The 23546-nt window shown below is 40.8% G+C and overlaps 2 protein-coding genes and 1 long non-coding RNA gene across 4 annotated transcripts in view; 2 read left to right on the top strand and 1 right to left on the bottom strand.

Annotated features, from left to right (window-relative positions):
- The window catches only part of grin2ca (glutamate receptor, ionotropic, N-methyl D-aspartate 2Ca), a 74965-nt gene extending 64002 nt beyond the window's left edge, over window positions 1–10963 (top strand). Inside the window, exons 9-13 of the mRNA XM_026163995.2 lie at window positions 1401–1630; window positions 4976–5136; window positions 5254–5441; window positions 7625–7857; window positions 8672–10963. Of these exons, the coding sequence (XP_026019780.1) occupies window positions 1401–1630; window positions 4976–5136; window positions 5254–5441; window positions 7625–7857; window positions 8672–10294 (2435 nt within the window). The 3' untranslated portion in view covers window positions 10295–10963. The remainder of the gene's footprint in view (window positions 1–1400; window positions 1631–4975; window positions 5137–5253; window positions 5442–7624; window positions 7858–8671) is intronic.
- Window positions 1–23546, top strand: part of LOC113020221 (C-reactive protein-like) — a 438825-nt gene that overhangs the window by 239403 nt on the left and 175876 nt on the right. The gene's annotated exons all lie outside the window — the stretch shown is intronic.
- On the bottom strand, window positions 94–13547 carry LOC113020230 (uncharacterized). 2 transcript variants are annotated; one of them, XR_003272175.2, is made up of 3 exons: window positions 13115–13547; window positions 1417–1615; window positions 94–315 (listed from the first exon to the last, which is right to left on the bottom strand). It is a non-coding gene; the product is annotated as an uncharacterized LOC113020230 (long non-coding RNA). The 2 variants fall into 2 exon arrangements; XR_003272176.2 differs by having other exon boundaries at window positions 1423–1615; window positions 13115–13546.

Below are 23546 nucleotides of genomic sequence, written 5' to 3'. Positions count from 1 at the left end.
CAAAACCATTTTACATTTTTATTTTTTCTGAATTCGCAAACATTCTCGGAAAGTTTAAAGTGGAATTTAATCCATGCAGAAAATATTGATCAAGATATACATTTTCCATTTTAAACTAGCAAACAAACTTTTTTCCAGTATGCAGCAGCAAAATACCATTTTAATGTAATTTTAAAAACTGATTTAAAACATGGCAGACCTGACTTGTTAAAGGTTTCATATCCAATCCTGTTTACAGTGGCTACGTTGGATCGATGCCTGGTAGATTGAGACGCTGCAGTTTAATTTCAGAGCCATGTGGGTCTATGAAGTATTCTATAATGGATGAAGGACATATGGGTTAAACCCATTTAATCTTTATTACAGCAGTCTTTATTTTTATATATTCTATAAAGTACGACATATATGACGTCACAAAGGTAACAATATAAACAATAAAACAATAACAATAAATAATAAAACACCAATCATGTTCTTTTTGACATGTAACTTGAGATTTACCCAACTGGTGTCTTTGTGACCATCAGCACATTCAGTTACATATTATTGCTGCATAAGTCAGTTTGATTTAGACTGAAATACTACACCAATAACTCAAGACCAGTCAGTAATATTTGGGTAATAAAGAGTTAAATGAAAGCTGACATAGGCAAACTTGGACAACGTTCTTTTGTATATACTTATCTAATCAAATACCAGTTGCAGCCGGTGTGTTCTCAAATTGCAAAGAGTCACATCACAGATGGCGCAAACTGACTGACATAATCCACACACACATCTTCACCAGTCCATCTCAGAGTGACTGCAGTCGATCTAAATTGTACAGTAACTGTTTGGAGACTGGTTGCCTCCCACCAGCCAACCTGTGCAATCACCAAACTACTAGGCAACTACCAATTTTCAAGGATGTTGCCTTCCTATTTCTAGTTTACTGTGATTGAGCCATTAGGGGAAAAACTCAATTATCATCAGAAGTGAAAGTCTGAACCAGGGGTGCCCAATCCCGGTCCTCGAGAGCTACCGTCCTGCAGCTTTTAGATGCATCCCTACTCCAACACAGCTGAATCAAATGAATGGCTTGTTATCAGGCCTTTGCCAAACACGATGGCATGCTGAAGAGGTAATCAAACCATTTGATTCAGCTGTGTTGGAGTAGGGATGCATCTAAAAGCTGCAGGACGGTAGCTCTCGAGGACCGGGATTGGGCACCCCTGGTCTGAACAATAAGTATAACTATGTTTGTTCATCCCTAAAGTTTTCTCTATCACTAATATGTTACCAAAAAACACGTCAAGATATTAATTAACAAATAAATATTTTAAACGTGTTAGATTTCACAGATACTTGGGTCATCGTCTTGGCCGGTACTAAATGCCCCCTCTTTACTTCATCCTTTCTAGATCCCGGAGGTCCCACCTTTACCATCGGGAAGTCTGTGTGGCTGCTGTGGGGAATTGTCTTCAATAACTCTGTCCCTGTTGAGAATCCAAAGGGCACCACTAGCAAGATCATGGTCCTGGTCTGGGCTTTCTTTGCCGTCATCTTCCTGGCTTCCTACACAGCCAACCTGGCAGCCTTCATGATCCAGGAGCAGTACATCGACACAGTGTCCGGACTGAGTGACAAAAAGGTACAGACCTCTGTCATTGACCGTCCTGAGCGTGTTGCTGTGTTTAATGTACAGCTTAGGAAAGTGCTCTATTTTAGGAGTGCAAACAACATGTGGCAGAGCTATGAAGTGTAAACATCCAGAAATGCCAATGTCATAGCTGTGACTTTCCACTTTCCCTGCAAAACACTAAAGGGTTCACACAGTAAGTGGGGAAATTGAATTACACAGCCAGACTCTTTGGAAGGTGATGTCAACGGAAAGCCTGTGAAACATAATACACAAGTGGATTTTCTGGGTAGACGGCGATTATATTTTTCTGGTATTATCTTATGCATATTTGTCTGGCCCGGGGATGTGTTTTATAGGAATATTGACGAGGAAATCCATGTTAAACCATCAGCACAAAAAATGATTTGCAGACTTTTTGCTTGCAGGCAACTGAAGGGATTAAAGAGGCATTTGAGGAAAAGACCAAGCAGTCCGCCGCTCATTACGAGTCTAGCAAAGTCGTTTACAATTCCAGTTTCATCATACATTAACTCTGCCATGCAGCGAAGGAAACAGAATCAGTCTGACAGTGAGCCCATAGATTATTAAAGGGAATTCTGCATGGCAGCATGGTGGGAAGTGAGCGCTCAACTGCTGTTGGTCCAGCTGTGCCGAACCCCTTAGGTTAAGTAAATGTAAATGAGGTACAAGAAGACACCACAGAACGTGACCTTGTATCAGAGGAGAGTGATAGAGACAAGCTCAGCTACTTTCAAGGCACTGCAGTGTTAAGGGAGATGATTACCTCGTTTGTCCAGAAAAGGCACTTCACTTACACAACAACTTTTTGCAAGTCGGAAGTTGGTAACACGTCGCTACCCCGAACTTCTTTTGGCACTAACCTTTAAAGTAGGGGTGTAATAATTCTCCATAACCACAGTTCATGCCATGCTTTTTCTTCAGAGTTGATGGTGAAAAATATTCATTATTCTGATGGCTTTCTGCAAAATCTTCATCCAGGTGGATTCAGGGAGGTTGGTCAGATACTCCTGATAAACATCAGAAATACTGTGTCGTTTATTTGTTCACTTTTGACTTTTGGATAATGTGCCAGATGTTCAGAAGTTCATGTCTGATGGCTTGAATTGTAAAGATCAACAGGTATCAGATCAGCACCTACTGACCAATCAGTTCTTGAGACAATAGCGTCACCCTGGAAGATCCCTGGGACCTCTGTGTGGACACCAGGAGGGTCTAAAGATTCTTATTTGCAGCTTTAGCCCTTTACATTTCTTCTGTTGGCTGCAAATAATTTCACAACAATTTTATTGTTTATGCTCCTTAATATAAAACCCTAAAGCAGGACGTCCATTTGTACCTGCGGACCTTATCAAATTTCCACGCTGTCTAAGCCAGGCATGTCCAACACATTTTACACCGTGAACTACATACGGCCCACTCCCCTGAAGCTCCCGTCTGTCAGTGTAAAGGAGTTCAACTACACTTGCAATTTCAACAGAACGTCTCAGTTTTTCTCCAAGGTAAATAAATGTTGCTTCAGTAAATGAAAGAAATCTATCAGCGTGACTCTTTGGGCTTAAACTGTAAGAAATAAATGTGTAAAATTACAGAAAAACATCGGTTAGCTCACAGCCTAGCACTGTTTGTTTTGTTTTTTTTTTACTGTAGATCCAAACGTTTTTATAGCAGATGGGAAATTTTCAGTCATTTAAATGTTTTTCTATTACTTAATTACTTCAGTGTACCAAGAATGACCATGTGGGAAGTCTTTATTAGTGAAAAAAACCTCTAGTGGGCCAAAATGCTTTTCTGTTGCTGGGCAGATTCTGGCCCCTGGGTCGTATGTTTGACATCCTTGGGTGGATTTTGTTGATCATTCTGCAGATGAAAAAAATGAAAACTAAAAATCTTCCGCACATCTAAAATTTAATAAAATAAAATAATTAATTGGTGCCTTAATGACAGAGCGTTAATACTAGCATTAATAGTTCAGCCCTTTTCATCTTGGCTTCAGATAGGCGATACTACACTACTGCACACTGACTTTCAGTCACTCATACAGGCGGTTTTTCTGTAGCAGCTGTGTTGGTTTCAGTCTGTATAGTCAGCGTAGCCTCTTATTTTTAAGATAATATAGTTTCATGTTCCTTTGGGAAGTCTTATTTGTGGTCAGATGATGCCAATGACATCTATTTCATGAGAACATGATTGAAAGCCCTGGGTTGATTTATTGAGTTGATAACCACCTTTGTGTGACTGCTTACCCTGATTGCCAGTGTTGGAGTAAGTGAGGTGAAATGATATCCTGGGTATGTTGTACTTGCTTCGTACTACAGGGCCCCGACTGACCATTAATAACGCTGATCCTGGGCTGATGTCAGCAGCCTGTGCTGCAGCTGATGTGATTTCCTCCAGAAGTGTTAGCTTCTGCCATGCAGACTGCAGCAAATGTCATTTCTCTGTTTTCTCATATTATCTGTCACATTATCAGATTTTCACTGTAATATAATTAGACAGTCATAGTAGAATTTGAAAAAACAAATCACAATGATTATATTATTATGAATCCTAGAGAAAATTAAAAAACAGATAACGGGACTGGTTAAATTAATAACTTTTTTTGAGCAACGAGGTGACGAAATGCATAACTGTACAAACAAATATAATTTGTTTACATATCAATCTCTGTGCATTTTATCACAATATTGATATTTCATTTCTAAATATGAAGACGGGATACGTTACGGGCGGAGACTGCACTGGTGTTCCTCATAATGCCAACACTGTAACCTGTACTCTGCCACTTCGGTTGCTCTGACGACTTGTGTTTAATGTCAGTCTGTTCACGAGCACTCTGTCTTTCTGACATGCAGAAATTTTATACAAAGTAACCGCATGTTCAGCTTGTAATCAGACACAATCAGCTCCAACAGAACAGCCTACAAGAGCCACATCTAGAAGCTAAACACCACAATACGGGAGCCACCAACCAGCATTGTGGGGCTTAGTTGTATTGTTTAGTTGTATTCAATTTAGAAAGACTTCCTTCAATGAAAAAACAAAACAAAACAAACAAACAAAAAAACCTTCGGCATGCTGTGAATTATTTTGTCTGAAAACAGACAATATTGGATCCAAAGATCAAGTTTTTTTTAATGGAAATTGTAATCATCACATTTCAGTTTTTCCTTGAGCCTTCTTGTTCTTATTTCTTTTTCACATGAGGAGAAGTGCTTCCTCATAAAACATCAGAGTGATTGAATAATCTATGTCTATATGCCATCGTCTCTCCTGAGACACTTATTCGATCAACGGCATTATTTTTGTCATTAAAAATTGTTATTCTACTTCCAGTTTCAAAAGCCGCAGGAGCAGTATCCTCCATTCCGCTTTGGTACCGTCCCAAATGGCAGCACAGAGCGCAACATAAGGAGTAACTATCCCGAGATGCATGCCCACATGGTCAAATACAACCAGAAGGGAGTGGAGGATGCCCTTAACAGCCTCAAAACAGGGTAAGTGTCTGCCAGGAATCGTAAAAAGTCTCCTCACAGCAGACGTGTGACTGAAAGAAGAGCCAGACAATTACACGATGGCCATTTGAGTAAAAATCCTTTTCTTTACCCTGCTAGGAAACTGGATGCTTTTATCTATGACGCTGCTGTGTTGAATTACATGGCTGGCAAAGATGAAGGCTGTAAGCTGGTGACAATTGGCAGTGGCAAAGTGTTTGCTACCACTGGTTATGGCATTGCACTCCAGAAGGATTCACGCTGGAAACGACCCATCGACCTGGCCCTGCTCCAGTTCCTGGCTGATGGTAAATTCTTCATTTAATAGATTGCTTTAATATTTGTATTTGCAGTATTCCCATAAAGCTGAATAAGAAAAAATTCTAATGATTGAAAGCAAAACCTATACTGTTGTAATAAAAGGGCCACACAATATTATTACAGTAAAATGTATCTGAATGAGAGAATGAAAGATCATAAAAGACTCAAGGACAGCTTTTACAACAGGGCAATAGCCCTGATCAATGTAAATAGCTGACCTGACTGGATACCTCCCTGGACTTTTTAGGGGGAGGTAACAATGTTTAAAACGATAACAATAATATTTATATTTATAACAAGGTGCAATAATAATTAATGTGCAATAATAACAGTGTGCAATACACATACACTTATTCTTCTTTTTTATACTAAGTTAATATACTGTGTTGTGTTGTTTGTTACGTTGTGATGTGTCATATCGTGTCGTGTTGTGTTATATGTAGTGCCGACGTAGGACAGTTTTTCCAATTTCATTGTACTACTGTACTATGTATGACTGTGCAATGACAATAAAGAGTTATCTTATCTTATCTTATCTTATCTAAAAGCAATAAAGAAACTTTCATGAGATAAGATCAAATGTGATTCATTAGGTCCTTAGGCAAATTATTGCAAAGCCTCGGGCAAAATCCCCATAACCTTTGGCAGAATATGCAGTAGGTAAACATTTGGATAATAAAGCACACTGTCAGACTTATCACTGCTCAGATCAGCAGCAAAGGCACACGATTTAGGCAGGAAGATTTTTATTCTAGAGGGAAGAAGAGGAAGACAACAGCTGTCGTAAACATAAAGATCTCACAGTTTTTGTGGAGGCAGTTTAGGAAGCAAACAAATGACTGAGCCAACACTGTTGGTGTTGCCAAAAAATGTTTTCAGATGATCCGGATGGTGGTTTATGTTTCTTTTGATTTGTAGCTTTATTTTTACTGATATCGCTGCTAACATGTTTGCTAGAGCCAGCGATGTGAAAGCTTTCTTTGCAATAATAGCCATAAGGCTGGGCGATGGTCTCCATCACTGGATCATCGTATCGTCCCCCTGAGAAATTACAAATAACCAATGGCATCGGTGCAGGACATACAGGGGCTGGGGGTTAAAGTTCACTTGTTAAGGTAGCACTTTCCACCCTCTGTAATGCATACTGTACTGATCGAACAAAACAAGCAGAGCACTACAGCTCCCGGTGACAGAGAAATACACACACCAGAGAGCACTTCCCCTATCCAACATTACGAGAGACGCTGCAGCTGCAGCAGTTGGAGAGAGTCATTTATACAGCACAAAAAAAAAGCATGATTTAGACACTGTAATTAGTGAGAATAAGTTGAAAGTTATCATTTGATCAGTTGCCTGGATCTTTTTTGTAATTAATTAATTACTTAATTATTTAAGGTCGTTCTGAGTCCTCCAGTGTTTGGGAAAAATCTCACCTGGTTCTCCTCTAGTGTCCGCCATGACCTCTGCATACATACGTCTTTCAACAACAAAGTAGTAGAGGCTGTTAAGCTCTAATTTAAAAATGAAACCATCCTTGCGTTTTCTCTCATTTTGAGATGCACCAGTGCAGCCATTCCACACATGCACATTTATTCCAAAGGAAGCAGAAATACGTGCAAGGACTTGTGTGTGCATGCATGCGTGCACCAAGACAAGTCCAAGTCGCAGTTGTCAGTAACATGTGGAGAAATCGCATAACATAGCAAGACGGATAATAGGCTTGCACCGAGACTGCCCCCTCAGATTGTTGTCTGCATCTGCACAAACCTAAATGACTATAATAAAGGTGATCCTGAAACTGAAAAGAAATGCTACCTTGGTCTTGTTTTCTGCTTAGTTCAATATGAACTTTGCATGAATTAAATTCACAGAGGTGCATTTCCTTCTTGCAGCCAGGTAAATGTTACCCATGTTCCCACCTGGTCTGTGGGGCTGCAGTTTGAGACCCCTTGTTTTAGACAAACAACCGCTGTCTGCCCAGGATTTTTCAATTTGCAAAAACAACAACTTTACTCCGTTTTATCTGGGGTACTGATTATCTGAAAGAATTTCATTATCCCATGTGAATGATGTTCAAAGGAGATTGGAGGGTGTTCTATTACTCCCTAAAAATACTGCTAGTGTTATGCAAATAGAGCTTAAGCCTGTATTCTGTGCTCCTCGCTCACAGGTGACACACAAAAGCTGCAGACCGTCTGGCTCACTGGCATCTGCCGTAATGAAAAGAAAGAAGTCATGAGCAGTAAGCTGGACATTGACAATATGGCGGGGGTCTTCTACATGCTGCTTGTTGCCATGGGCCTGAGCCTGCTGGTCTTTGCTTGGGAACATCTCCTCTACTGGAAACTACGACATTCAGTCCACAAATCAGAGCGCTTGGACTTCCTCCTAGCTATCAGCAGAGTAAGTACCCAAGTGGTTTATGTTACTTTCATCAGCCACGTAGCTTTAAGTGCATTCATGTGCTGTCAGTAAAATCTAAAAAACTATCTATAATAATAATAATAATAATAATAATAATAATAAGTTCCCAACAAGGAAAATTCACCCAAACAGATTCAGTGCTCATGTTTACGCAAACTAACGGCACAAAAATTCACAATTGTAAAAAAATGCTGTATCCTTTGTGAGGTCTCCTTCAAAGTAGAGCATTAAAAGACATCGGAAATCCAGTAGGTGAGTAACACAACCACAATAGTTCAAGGGTAGCAAAAGAAAGACTGTAAAATACAGTGAGCTTAAAGCAACGAAGGGACTTCAGGGATACTGGAATAAAGTGGCAGTCGTGCTGCTGGTGAAACTGAATCTAAATTGCCCCATTTAAAAAAAATAAACTTCATCTGTGTGTCTAGTGTAGTCAAAAATGAGATTAAGTATTCCAAAGAGATATGCAATGTGGATGTAAAATATAGCTGATGGGATAAAAGTGGAAAAACTAATATGGTAAGTGCACGATCAGCAAATCGCTCATTTATATTCCTGAGATGAATCTGTCCAAACAACATTTCAATCACAGCAACACGCACATAAACCATCAAAACAATAACGACTCTCCTTCTGCAGTTACAGCTTTCTGTCATTTTTTTCCACTTTACTAGGTCAGCATGTCAATAAAATCTCTCTTTTTTTTTATCCCACTCAGTTGATGAAATTGCCGGTCATTCTGGTATCTAATGAAGTTTACACATATTAATATTAACTTTCCACCTCTCCGCAGGGCATCTACAGCTGCTTCAATGGGGTAGAGTCCGCTGACCACAACGGGAGCATACAGAGTCCAGACGTCACTTCTAACTATACACAAGCCAATATGCTAAAGATGCTTAAAACAGCCAAGGACATGGTGTCCTCTGCAAGAGTGGAGAACTCTTTGGATAATGCCACCAAAACAATAGAGAACTGGAGCAGGCGGGGGGCCGACAATGTGCGAGCTGCCCTGCCACCCAGAGTTACCACCACAGACATGACTCACGGACGCCTGCCCTACATCTCAAGCATCACAGACAACCATTCTCCGTACCCTCAGAGGGCCATTACACCCACCTTTCCCATTCATTATGGGGATTCTTCATCCCAAACCCTCCTGGATAAGCCCCGGGTGGTAACTCGACCAACCCCACTCCGGTACACGCTGCCCGCCCGCAGCAGTCAGCACATCTTAGAGAGGACTCTGCCCATCTCCAGTCTCAGCAGCCCTCACATCGCCATAAGGGATCCTTCTCCTGCCGGACCGTCAAACCCCCATCCCAGCAGCAGGCTGTATGTGGAGAACCAAGCCCGTCACCCCATCTCTCCTTTTGCCACTTACAGGGACTTCCAGATGCCAGATATCTACATGGAACACAGAGCACCCCTGAGGAGGAAGTTCAGCTACCCCCCTGACTGTGTGAGTCGCAGGAGGAGGTCCCATAGCTATGTGTTTGATGCTGCAGACCCGAGAGTAAGAGGTGATTACGATGGACCTCAAACCTGCCTCGCCGAGCTGAGAGCAAATCACCTCCTAAGTAACCACGCCTCCAATGCAGCTGCCATGCCTTGCACCGCAGGACACTACCCTAGTGGCAGCACCAGCTGCAACTCCTGCATGAAGTCCTACCTGGAACCCGACATGGACGACATACCACTCCTCGGAAAGGACAAGCTGAACCGCCGCGCCTCATTCCTCAAAGCCACATGGGGCAATGACAGGATCCATCAGGTAGATGAAACAAAGCCTTCGACATCCACATCTCCCCCGACCAGAGGAGACATGCCTGACCTGTTTCCACGGGTGGTAGTGGCTAACCCCAAACCCCACAAGCTATATGGCAGTCTGGGGCACAACCTGTCCTGCTACCCTTTGGCTGCTGAGCCAGCCTACTTGGACCCAGCCCACATGGGCTCCTACCCCTACAAGCAAAAGCTCAAGTACTCCGAGTCCACCCGGCTGCCCTCTTACAGGGAAGCCATTCTGCAGAACGCAGCCGCCCTGCGCCGTTCTTCCTCCACAGTGGTGCACAGACACTATTCCACCTACCTGAACTCGTACACAGACTTACCCGTGTACGTGGGGCCACTGGCTCAGGGACCGTCCCAGTTCTACAACAGTTCCAAGGACATGTGCCACTTGTTTCCCTGTACAAGCCACTGCCCAGACAATGCAGCAATGCTGCCTCGTATGAGTGACAGGCAGATGGTTTACCACAACAATATGTTTGGGGCCTACGATGGCACAGGAAACAGGGAAGACCCAGGCTCTGGGCCTAGAGACCGGAGGCAGGTGTTGGTTGCGCGAAGAGTCAACAGTCCCTATGTGCCAAAGCCCTGGGGTAGGGTTTCAAGCCTGGAGTCTGAGGTCTGAACCACCATCCTTAACAGTCCTCCATTAGGCTCTGTGACTGAGCCCCAAGGAATGCCTGGAGGTTCTCCCCTCAGCCTCTGGTTAAAGCAAAAATAAAACTCTACACCAACAGTGTATTTGAGAGCATTGACTCTCAATTATCAGTGCAATAATATCTTGGGCAGTGATATGTAAAAGGAGAAGACACTCAAAAACAAGTTACTGCTGGGACTTTATAAGCCAAACTGAAATACAAATTTTAAAAAAGGCAATGTTGAAAAGTATTTAATACATAAGAATTTAACCCGTTGATTGTTATTTAAACGATTTTTAAATGCTGTGTTGCTATGTGAACGAATACTGGGAGACAATATACTGTAGCCTCTCGATCTGATTACAACTTGTGATTTTCTGCTCTCATTTCCTACAAATTCACTTCAGTTTCCCACCATTTCGATTGAGTGATAAATTATCGATATAATTTTGTGATCAAACCACTGACATGTCTTCCGTAAATTTCTTAGTCCATGACCTTGGGCGCACCGTTGTTCTGAGACTTTCTGCTCCACTGGTCATTAATGTAATTTGACTGAGATTTTAAAAAGGGAAAACCATATAAAGTATCATGTATTTCCATTGTCACACTACCCTTTAATAAAGAACAAGGCCATCAAGGGTCTTTTGGGATCATCCTCTGTCCTCTTCATCTGTGTCCTCTCATATTCAAAGGACATATAAAGAAAGTGGTTCTCTCATTTAAACTTGAGTTGCATTATGCACACAGTCCATCAAATCATACAGAAAGAATAAATACAGTATAGTGGAACCATTTTTCAGTGAAGTAGCCTAGGGTCTGCTATTCCACAGATCACTTATAATCTACAGACATTTAAACAAGACTTGGTCAAATCAAACAAGCGGTTTTTCCTAAATGACCCTGAAGATCAGTACATATGGTAACTAATACAGAAAGACAAGCAAATTATTTCACCTGGGAAAAGAAAAGAGAGGGATGTTTATCCATTTACAACAACAAAATCTGTATTTTTATGTTGTCACTGAAAAGTCTGAATTCCCAAAGGAGCAACAGAGGGTTCAAAGAGTTGCAGAGCTTAAGAAATATCTTTCTGTAAGCCGAATCTCATATTTTCTAATGTTCAGTCAATGTTTTAGTAGATAAAACAACTGATTCACATTCACATATCAGTCAACATTGTTGTTATTATTGTTCAAATGATAAAATCCCTACAAAAAATATTGCTGTACAAGAGGTACAGCCCTGACAACTGCCCAAAGCAGAGTTAACTTCACTTCCATACCTGTCCTGACTTGATCTTAGATGTGTTTAAATATTAACTGCAGGCTCAAAAACCATGGCGTTTTGGTTTCAGCTACAGTAACATGTAAAAAGATGTAAAATGAGAAAGTTGCAAACAACAGAATATCCCTTCACACAGCTCACAGCATCCGTCTGGGTAACAAACCATAAGATCAACACTCATTCACACAACAGTCGTGTGCAAACAGCTCAGTCATTGTGCTGCTGTTGTATCTGGCTGCCAATCTCTAAACACAGAGAGCTGCCCCTGCAGCCGCAGAGAAAGGCCGCACTCGAAATAAAATGAAAAGCAAAGGCAGTATAAAAATCAGAAGCACTGTAAGTAAGAGGGAAATGAGGCGTTTGAGCTGAGATGGTAAATATTACCACATTTTTAAAAAACGAGAGTAGGAATTTGTCTGCGGAGATGTCAATCCAAATAATCCATTGGTTGATTAGGACAGATCTATGTCTATGCTAACATTTAATGGGTTAATTCACCAATATTTAATCATAAGCTGCACATCTCCACAAACTGTCATGAAATTTGGCCTGGTAGCTTTTCCTGCGAACTGACACAACAAAAAATAACCCGACTGATGGCTCAAATAACCTGTGTTCACACTCCATGTTGTTCACAAAGCACCAACTGCATGTGCCAAGCAAAAAACAAAGGGAAATGACTGCAGCTCAGCCAGCAGAATAAAGTTTACAAAGAGTTAAAACAAACACCGCAGTATGAACGCTCAAAGCTTCAGCCAACAGATACCAGAACAATCAGCCAGGAGCAGATCTGCAGAGAGCAACGAAAACAGCCAGCAGCGTCAGCAGGTGCACTTCAGAACAGCAATTAAACAGAGTCCCGGCAGAAACTCACCTGTTAGCAGAGGCAGTAAACATTTATCGTGCCGAAGGTTCCCATACTCAAAGCAGCAATGAATATTTCTGATATTTACATGCCTAAAGCCAAATTACAGCATGTAACCATCACCGGCTTATCCAGAAGCAAAATAACACAGAAGACAGGCAAACTGTGTCCCATGTTCAATGCTACACATTCTCCATGTGATTCTGCTAAAGAAGTCAGAATGTGTCTTTATTTAACCTCCTAGGACCTGGCGTCCACATATGTGGACATCACATTTTGGGTTATTTAGACCAAAATACTCAATTTTGCTCTACAAGGGCCTGATATCCACTTACGAGGACATTATGCTGCTACTGTTCTATCGAAATTTTAATCAAATATCCTCATAAGTGGTTCTCATTTTTCTCAGAAACAAAAATTAGGCAAAATTTTTTTTAGTAATTCTTTGTTTTTACATTCATCAGGTCCCAATCAGCCCAAATATCAAAGAGAAATTAAAAATACAAGTCGTGGAAGAGTTCGGGTCTTAGGAGGTTAAGATTTGATCTGTGTGTTTGTGTCTATGAGGCATTTGTTTTCATTAAATAACAACTCTGAGAAGTATGGAACTAAGACACAAATGGACATTTACAGTAAACATGATAGCCGGCCTGACCTGGCTGATGTTCATCTGGGTGTCAGCTGTCAGTCTTCTCTTCCACCCTGCACAGACAGGAAGTAAAAGAATTGCAAATAAAGAAAATAAAAATGATGAGAAAAGAAATAAAAAAAATGCCGGGTTGAAAATAAATACATGAGATCTGGTCCATAACACTTCTCCGTCCTCAAGCTCAGAACTTACTATGCATTAGCAGCAGGCATCATGTATAAGAAACAGTAATCCAATAAAAATACTGTAAACAGGTAAAACGGCAGTATTAGAACAAAAGCAAAAAGGTAAAATGAAACAAACAAACAAAACAAAAACAGGAAGCTGGCATCTTGTTTATGTTAACATGTTCTGAACTTCATTAATATTATTTGACTTCATATGTGACTTGAAAGCGGAGAAATTAGAAGCTCTTTAAACTAAGAACAGGCAGTAAAGACTCTCACACTGAGCTGAAATTAAAGTAGTGCAAATACATTATTACTGTATGTATTTATGGACCAGTCTTTCCTTATTTCAGTGACAGATACAACCCCAGCAAATTTCTATTGGATGAACTTCTTTCTTTATTATTTATAGGGTGAGCATATTTTGACTTCCAAAAAAGAGGACACTTGGCCCAATCATGAAGAACTTTAATAATACTGTTTGTTTATAAAAACATTTTTAACATATTTAAACGATGCCTTCTCCGTGTGGTTAATGAATGGCGAAATTCAAATGTCATATAGGCTTTTACAAGTCAACAAGCACAAAACGTTGGCCACCCTATTATTTATTTATTTATTGGAAGAAATCATTTAGCCTGACTGTTAGCTAGCAAGCTCGGCTCTTAGAGCTAATCAATTACGCTAGCCGAGATCACCTGTGCCCGACAGAGTTACACTGACCGCTGGAGGACTACTGTCACGTGAAAATTACAAACAACACAACGTTTAACAGCAGAAATAATCTCATATTTAAAGGATTTATAAGAGTTTAACACAGACGAACGTACCGAAGCAAACAGGAGGAGAAACCGCGGTCCAAGTCTGGAGACACCAGCAGAGGGCGCTGCTCCTACTGATAGAAAACAGTGAAAACTACGTTAAAAATCCAAAATTATTTAATATATTATTAGTAAAAAATAAATAAATAAAATATTTAATAGTTAATAGAATCGGGCTTGAATATATGGCAGTGAATAAACCCATTTAGGGGTCATCTACCTCCATCTCACCCTATCCTATACTCTGTCACGCCCAACATGTCCACTCTCCCTCCTCTGCGCATGTCCAAACCACACCTGTGTATCCCGAGCTGCCTCTCTGCTCCACTTATTTCTCACTCAACACCTCCAGCTCAGCCTCCTGGCTTTTTTCAGTTTAAACCATGCACCATCACAGGTCTCACTACCATCTAATAAACCTTCCCTTTCACTCTCGCTGCTTTGCTTCTGTCACAAATCACCCTGACTCTCATCTCCACCCACTCCACCCCGTCTGCATGCTCTTCTTCACCTCCCTTGTGCGCTGGCGTGTTTGTGGATGGTTGACCACAGGTATTTAAACTCATCCACCTTCACCACTTGCCCTCCTTGCATGTTCACCTTTTCACCTGTCTTCCTCTCATTCACACACGTATTCTGTCTCACTTCGACTGACTTTCATTCCTCTTCTCTCCACCTATCCAGGCTCCCCTCCACCTGCTCCCTACTCTTGCTACAGAACACAGTGTTGTCTGTGAACAGCATAGTCAATTTAGACTCCTGCCTGAGTAAAAAGTATTAATTTATAAGTGGAATCAAGTAGCTAAATTAACCTTTGCTCTATAAGTCTGAACAATAAAGTATTTTATAATTTTCTTCTTGTTTTGCTTTTATTCATTTTGTAGTAACAAGCATACAAGAGATACAGAGAACACAAAAAATTGTTTTACTGCTTTCTCCTATGTCTTGTAACAATTTTATTTGACTATAAGGTTTAAGCATATTCTTGATATTTTTTCTTCTTTCTCCTTTTATGTCACAACTTGTTGAAAACAGATCTATAAAAGCAGAGCACCCAATAAAATGAGATTGTTACTGAGGTATATTATACAGCTGGTATAATATAAAAGCATAAAATTATTTTAATGAATAATGAGTCCAGTCATCTGTTCATAGAAAGCCAGTTAGACACAAATATATTCATCCATGGGAATATTACCAATGGAGTGAAGTGAACACAAAGGGAAAGGGGGGGTCGGACCTCTTATATTGAAAAAAGAAATTGTTCTAAATGTAGTTTCTGATTTGTCAGACACACATATGTGAATTATTGGTTTAAAAAGTGTTAGTCAAAATCAAACACTGAGTAATGCAAATCTGAGTTTTACTACATGTGACACAGAGCAAAATGCACAAATAAATGTTTCTGGAATGTCTCTATTTCCTTTTGATGGAGGAACTGCACATCAGCTGTGTATTAAATTTCATTTTTCTGCTTATGCTTCGCTTTGAAAAAGCATTAGTTTGAAAAATCACCTTATTTCGCACCAGCTGACAGCATCACATATATCCTGTATCAGCTTATTTCAGCTTTAATTGAAGCGATGTTTACACTGAGTGTTCACAGCCAAGAGTCCTATGTTTTTCAGGATGTATCATCCATCAAATGGACATATCAGAGATATACTGTGCATCAGTTACTGCAAATCTTTCCAACTTTTCACAAGAATTTGAAATAAAGTTGGATGGGCCAGGGCACTGTCTGTCTGCGGGGAGAGCTGCCGCACTGTGTGGGGCATTAAAACAAAATTTTCCAAATCTGCAGGAAAATACTCCAAAAAAGAAGTTTGATTTGCTGGCAAACACACTTTAAAAGCCTTCAGACAAACTTTATTTCAGTGTTTACACCAATTGCTGCGCGGGGCTGAAAGCCACACTCAGTTTTTAATCCTATCCAAACACAAGCTTTATCACAAAGCCAAACATAAAAGCCTAACACTACACTATGTCCCACTGAGTGTCTTTCTGATACTGTTTGAAATATTACAGCTCACAGTGCTTGATTTAACATATGTGCCACGTCAGCACATTGTAAAGGAGTCCGCTGGCCCTAATCGCTCTGATTTACTCAAACGTAGAAAGAAAGAGTCAAAGCCATGAGTGCAGTCTGTGGCCCATATTGATGCAAAATTCATATCTCTGCGTCTCATGCCTCGGGCTCGCGTGTGTTTTCATCTTGGCTCCAAGACAAACAGCGATATAATGGTGCAGCGATGAGGCGTTTATGTATTCTGCACCGCTCTCTGAGACCTGCGGAATTGATGTGAGGGCTGGCTGATTGCAGTGCAGTTGATAAATGATTCTACACATGCACGTAAAATATGACCAGCAATTCGCTTTGTCCAGAATATCCACTCACGTGCGCTGTAGCAGTCCTGACCCGCGAGCCACTGAAGATGGTGAAAACTATTTTAAAACAGCAACGCTGTTTTCAGAGTTACCACACTGGAAGATAACACTATCATCATCACTGATTACTCACATTAGCAGTCAAGTGTGAAACATTTACACAAGTGACAAGAATACATTATATTAATAAATACAATCATATAGTTAACATGACAAAAACAGTTTCACTGCAAGCTTGTCAAATGAAAAAGACTTGAAATGAGTTATGCTAAAAAAAACAAACACTAAACAACAAAAACCTGTGTTTGAACTAAATATCTGTGCTGAAACAAAGACTCAGGTGTTCAGGCCACAAAATAATCATCCACATACATTATTCATGGACTTTGACATAATTCAGCACAGTGTGTGCCGTGTTCCACTTCAACTGTCCAATGTGTGACCCTTATCAGTATGGCCCTCTGCTGCCCATACTCCACAGTCCAGAGAATGTATGTTAGATTCATTTATGTTGGATTAACGAGTAATTCTAAATTGACAGTAGGGGTGAGGGAAAAAAATCGATACTGTGTAGTATCTGATATTTTGTTTGCTAATAATGTATCGATACAGGGACAGCAGAAATCGATATTTTGTTACAAAAAAGGACTTCAGAGCATGTTGATCCTTTTTCTGAGCAAGAATCCTGACATTCCTTCACTGTCCAAATGTGTTTAACTTTTTTTATGGCAGCAATAAACATGACAGTTTACTTATTTTAATTTAAGACATGTTTTATTTTAATTAAGTTTAAAACTTTTTTATTTAATGTAAAATTATATTTTGTTTTAATTTACTTTCAAATTCTTCAGTTGCTGAAGGGGCTGCATAGTTTTCATAAATAGCTATAATTGTACCAGATGGTTGCATTCAGTTAAGTTGGACTAGACTGTAATAAAAACCGTTCAGTTTGTCAACAATAAAACTGAAATGAGAGAAAGACTGAGTGTGAGACTTTGATATTAGATAAAATGAATATTGATAAAGTTTACCTTTATGTACAAAATCTGAATATCGCAAAATATTTTTAAATTTTGCAATAATATCGTATCATGAGTTAAATATTGTGATAATATCGTAAATTTGCAGTAGCCCTGCAAAAGACTGGCATCACACCTGTGGTCTACCCTGCCATTCATTCTGCGACAGCGGCAATGGGCTCGAGTCCTTCGTTTACAAAGGTGGTACACATCACACATGGATTTCAGGACCAAAGGTGTCATGATCTGAGTGTCTGGTGTTTTTCGGTATGGGTCCTGTGGTTTCCTGTGTTCGCCCAGCAGAGGGGCTTTTAAGGCCAGCTCAGTCCTCCAGTCTTTGACAGTCTATCAGCTACCTCACAGTGGTAACTACGCCTCTCGTGTCTCTTGCCTCGTACTTACCCTTGTCTCTTTGTGTCCCCAGTTCTCTCGCCTCTGATTAGGCTCACCTGCAGTGCAATCTCCTGGCCACTATTGATAAAATTCACCAAGCCTGCTTACAAACTCATTCCTGGAGAAGGCAACCACTCACCTGCCGGCCCTCCTTCCCAACATCACTCCTGGATTTCCTTTCAAACACCCCGCCATTCAGGCAGACGCTCACTCCGCCACCCTCCCTGAAGCCTCTCGCACATTTTCCAGAGGATGAATCCCTGTCCCAAAGGTGAGATCAGACCTCTCATCGAGTGAAACCGCTAAATGTCAACTGCTTCTCCACAGAATCCAATAAAGTCGCCGTTCTCTGATAATCTTCCAGCAGCTTCTAAATCAGGTGCATTTCAGCTCAAAGACAGCAAGCCGATTAAGCGCACTGATTAATTCACAGCCTTTAATTGTGCATAATTAGAGAAGAATTAAAGAGAATTAATTTGTGTGCTCTGGGCCTGTTTATCCTCTGAAAATCTTTGAGCAGAAAATTCTGTTCATTCGTGGTTCCTAGAGTTCCCTGCAGAGTGCACCAGGCTTTCTGAATTTTCAGTGAGTAATCAGTCTGCAGAGCCACAGAAATCATTCACAGTAATGAAAACTAGTGTTCACAGTACAGAAATAAAAGAAATGGGATTTTAAGGAGGTAACAGTTAGATCAATTACACGTAGAAACGACAATCTTTGAGAGCAATCGATCTGTGGCTCTGGAGCAGAAGAGAACTGTGTCAGAACTTCACCTGACAGACAGGCAGCCTCGTGTTGTGTGATTAGGACGTGGAGTATAGTAATAAGCTGCAGGATCCCCTGATTTCTATTCCTCATTTTCAGCAGATATCCCCATAATGTTTCCTGCGTATCCAAAGAAAAGCTTTGATTATATTTTAAAGTGGTTTCTGGGTTAAACGCTCTGCATAGCTGCGTCTCAGCATGCCGTGCTCACTAATGGGAGCTGTTCGCTGATATCACTGACTGATGAGTGCTTTTCACTGTGGCTCGGTATCATATAGAAACATGACTTCTGATTGGACAAAGACAGATTAATGCCATAAGCACTTAATAAGTGTGAGAATCAAGTCTCGGCTGAATAAACTCATTCGGTGGAACTTTAATGTAAATCTCTACAGGCACGTATTTGAACTGGCCAGCATTCATTCAGCTGAGCCGGTAATTACTGAGTAATTCTGTGATCTGTGCTTTAATTGGTGACAAATTCATTGCCTCTCACTCCCATTTAAAATGTATGAACTCATAGAAGGTGGGTGTACAAGGATGAGCCATGCAAGACCATTTATTTCCCAATTTTTATCACATAAATACTGGACAAGATTACATCTAGTGTCAGGGGATTGTTTATGAATACGATTTCACTCTTGATTCCCTCTGCATATTGGAAATATTGAAATTAGACAGTCACAGGTACATCTGAGCTGCTGATGTGCATCCACAGTGAGAGAAAAGTTGACTAAAGGCCTCAGGCACTGTGCTGATGTCCTATCACAGAGCAATTAATTTCACACTGTGACTCCATTTGGTTATTTGCATGAAGGATGAACCAAATAAAGGTGCAAAATTATAATTTTTTTCATTTAAACCATTGAACAAATAACAAAATGCATGTAATGCAGACTCCGACGGCATGACAGGCAAAGACATCTATGTATTGAAATAATAAATGTATCTTAGGTTTGCATGCTAACCAGCTAGCTCTGTCCTCTTTTATAGATATAATGAGTCACTGAAGCGTCCCGTCTGCCTGCAATCCAACAGAGGGAAAGGATCGCTCTGAGAATAGTCTACACTCTTGATCAAAGTCTTTCCAGAAGCAAGTCCACTTGGCTGCTATATCAGCAACACCTCAAAGCAGTTAAGGCCAAACCTCATTAACCCAAACAGTCTAGCCTAGCAGATAGGCTTCGCTGTAATTTTAATGGTCGCCAGACAGAAAAATTAGAGGATTAAAAACAACAACAATAAAGTTTTAGAGCTTTTAGAAAAATGACCTATTATAAGGTTTAAAACGAAGAAAAATATGTTTCCTTTGTGGCCCAGAGGCCAATCACAATCTCTGCTCATCCCACCACAGCACGGAATAAGTGCCAGGCCAGCCGACCTCGTGGACACTTTAAACCAGAAACAAGCGGATATGTTGAAGCTGTGCTGGACCTCGGCTTCACCCATGTTAGTGAAACATCGCACTCATTGGGAAGCTGTTGGTGGCAGAGCCGGGACGATCTAGCATTCTGTTTTAGGCTCTTTGAGTTCTACGTCCCGTCATGTCTCTTATGATGACAGAAAGAATGAAAAGCAGAAGCTAACGATCACTCGAGAACAGGATTAACACGAGTCTCTAGCGTGGACTTTCTGTTGCTCCGTTTCCTTGTAGGTCAGTTACGTTCGCCCTTCATCTCGTGAAGCACGGTGTCTTTTGGCAGTGGAGCGTGTGACAATGAGACGGGTTTCAACCCAAACCACAATAGTTTCTGAATTCTAACCAAAAATCAAAATAGTTTAGTTGGTTAAATGTAAAAGTATGAAAAAGCAGTGAAAATCAAATAAAGCAGCAACTGAAAAAAAATGCAGATTCAATCACAACAGACAAAGGGCCAAACAAGGTCTTGGCTGATAATCCTGAGACTAATGCTGCCAGTACTGATCCGGTCAGGCACAGCGGCGGTCAGGAGGCACGACGGAGGAGCAGACAGCAGGAGGAGCAACCTGAGGTGCTATCCCTCAGCTTGAATTAGCACAAAGAACAAACAAGGATTTGTCACAATGAAAGAGAGGAGGAAGTAACGAAGGCCATAACGGTTGAAACTTATTGAGAGATCAGATCAGATCTGATGGTGCGCAATGACCAAATGAGTTCTGCTGGGACACAAACGGCACGAGACACCAGAGCCGAGAAGACGGCAAAGAAAAAGTCACTTTTTAGTTTCTAGTTTTGCATCCGTAAAGGAAAAGAGTCCACAACAAGGTAGAGAATGTCGGTCACACTGTTTCGGTTCTGCTTTGCTTGTTTCTACTGCATCCACTTTACCCTTCACGGTTTTCCTCCCAGACCCTTCTGATCAACCCACAGACAATGTGTTAGTGATGTGTTTAATCAAACCACCTGGATGTGTAAGAGCTGGAAGATGGCCAGGCTTCACACACACACACACACACACACACACACACACACACACACACACACACACCATCCAGGCCCTTCTCATTAGCTTAGCCGTGATGTGTGGACCCGAGCTGACCAGCTGAGCCAGTTTCTGCAGAGACCTCAGGCCTGCTGTTTGTTTGATGAATCCTTGAACTCCCCTTCCACTGCAGGCATGACAGCTCTGTGGATGGAAACACAAAGCCACAGAGCATGGGGGGGTGGACAAAATAACAGAAACGGTACATAAAAAAAAGATATCTGAGCTTTTATCTAACCACATCACACCTCCCAAGGTATCAATGCGGGGAAGTCAGATGTGTCACCTTTAAAAGATGCCTGGTAATCATCACCTTTTAATATGAAAGTATTCAAAGAGAAATGATGCAACTGAGCTCCAAGGTGCAAACAGTCGGTGCTGCACTGCAGGTGTATCAGTCAAACACAGGATGACTTAACTGTGGAAACAAACTCCCTCGTGCATGGGTCATGAAAGACTAATACTAATAAAGCTTAGGTAAGAAATATGAATTTGTAAAAATCCAAAAATGTTAATAAAGATTAGAATGAGAGCAAACGCTGCAAAAAGTCTGCAAAGCTCAGGAAAGTGAAGTCCCTGCGGGAGTGTCTGAAACCTGCTTTCTCTGTAACAGGATCTCATAGATAACGGCCCCCAGCTGCCCGGCTGTCAGTAAACACCTTACTGATTAGTTCATGAGTTCAAATTTAATTTAATAGAACATGATGATTGTGTTTTAAATTGAGGTCTTTATTACAATAAAAAGGATAAGATGATGGGTGTTTTAAGGTGAGCATGCTCCACACTGTTCCTACACTCCGTCATCACAAGATCGTGACAGTGAAAACATTCACAGCTTCACAACAGTCTTAAGATATGTTCTGATCTCAATAAATATGTTTATACTGCACGCTGAAATCACGCAAACCATATTAACCCTCTGAGGTCTAATTCACCATCGAAATGACCCAAACCCTGACCCTAACATTAACTCTGACAATCTGTGATTTTGACAAACAGAGAACAAAGGAAATAATAATTCCAGCATGAGAAAATTTCCTTTTTTGGTTTTTAAAGGCAGTTTTGGTCACGTCTCCAAGATACAGGCTCGGGGTCGGGTTCGGTTTTTCCCCTATGATGACTTGGTGGTTAATTTCACATTACCATATTTATTACTTTTCTTAATTACCTTACTGATGGATTACGTGACACATGACTGACAGACTTTGACAGCCATCAGGAAGGAGCTGTGATAATGGAGTGGAGTCACTTCATCAGGATACACTCCATAAACATTATTAACTGTGTGCTTCCCAGGGGACGAAGCCAGGGTGAGCTGCTGACATGAGGTCAGAGTGTGCAGTAAATCAGGCTAATGGACGCACAAAATATGCAACGGTGCAGAAAGGTATGGATCAAAGGAATGGCGTTCGCTCACTGATCAGTATTTCAGAGCTTTTTATTCAACATTAGGATCATCACAGGGCAAAAATACAACTGTTTTTGTCTCTTATAGTACACAAAGTGCTCTCTATGTTCATATGCATTCTTATTATTAAACCTGCAGGCGTCAGAAATCTAAATAAAAACTGCCAGAATCTGTAAATAGAGCCGTCGTCTGCAGCTCTCCCCTCAGAGAAAACATGAGCATATGCACCAACACAGCTCTTTTATTGGTTTCACATGGGATTCAAACCCCACCCTGCAGGTGAAAAAGCCCTCAAACGGCCAAAGTCTCCTGTCATCAGGTTCATTTTCGTAAGTCTTAAAGAACAGAGCCCAAAGGAGGCGTGGGAGACTAGTTAGCTCTGTCTGTAACGGTTCACAGAAATCAAATGCAGCAAACTTCATAGTCCGAAATCTTAACCTTAACTGGCACGTTTGGAGTCATGTACAGGTTTCCACTCATCTCAGCGAACAGCATTAACAAGCTCCAGGCAAAGGGCAAAGTTTAAAGAACAATCAAAAAGGTCAAACGGGAGGAGAGTCGATAGAGACATGTGGAGAGTAAGAAAACAGCTGAACTGGAATCAAAAGAAATCAGGAGGCATACAGTGTAGGAACTGCAAGGGAAAAAAACAAAGCAATCCAGCAAAAGCACAAAGAGAAGCGGGGGAGTGTAAATGCTGGGGTGAGGGGTTGTCTTATTGCTAGTGGTGTTGCAGAAAACCAGAGGGAACAAACAGGGGAAGTAAAGGAATGAATGAGAAGCTGGGATTGCAAAATGAAACAGGAGGTGGAAGAACAGAAACCCAAAATACATACAAGTATATTTACAATTGACTGAAATGTCACTATGAATGTGTTTTTGTTGTTCTATCTGACTGAAAGTAGTCGTATGATGCTCCACCTGCAATCTGTAAACGAACATTAACAATGGAGTGCACTTTTACCTTAACATGAGTGAAACATGACGAATTATTCAAGCATTTGTCAAAACAAAA

Source organism: Astatotilapia calliptera, chromosome 4 (genome assembly GCF_964374335.1).
Source record: "Astatotilapia calliptera chromosome 4, fAstCal68.1, whole genome shotgun sequence".
In the NCBI taxonomy this organism is placed as follows: domain Eukaryota; kingdom Metazoa; phylum Chordata; class Actinopteri; order Cichliformes; family Cichlidae; genus Astatotilapia; species Astatotilapia calliptera.
Note: the sequence above shows the minus strand (reverse complement) of the source record. Positions and strands in the feature narration are given on the sequence as shown.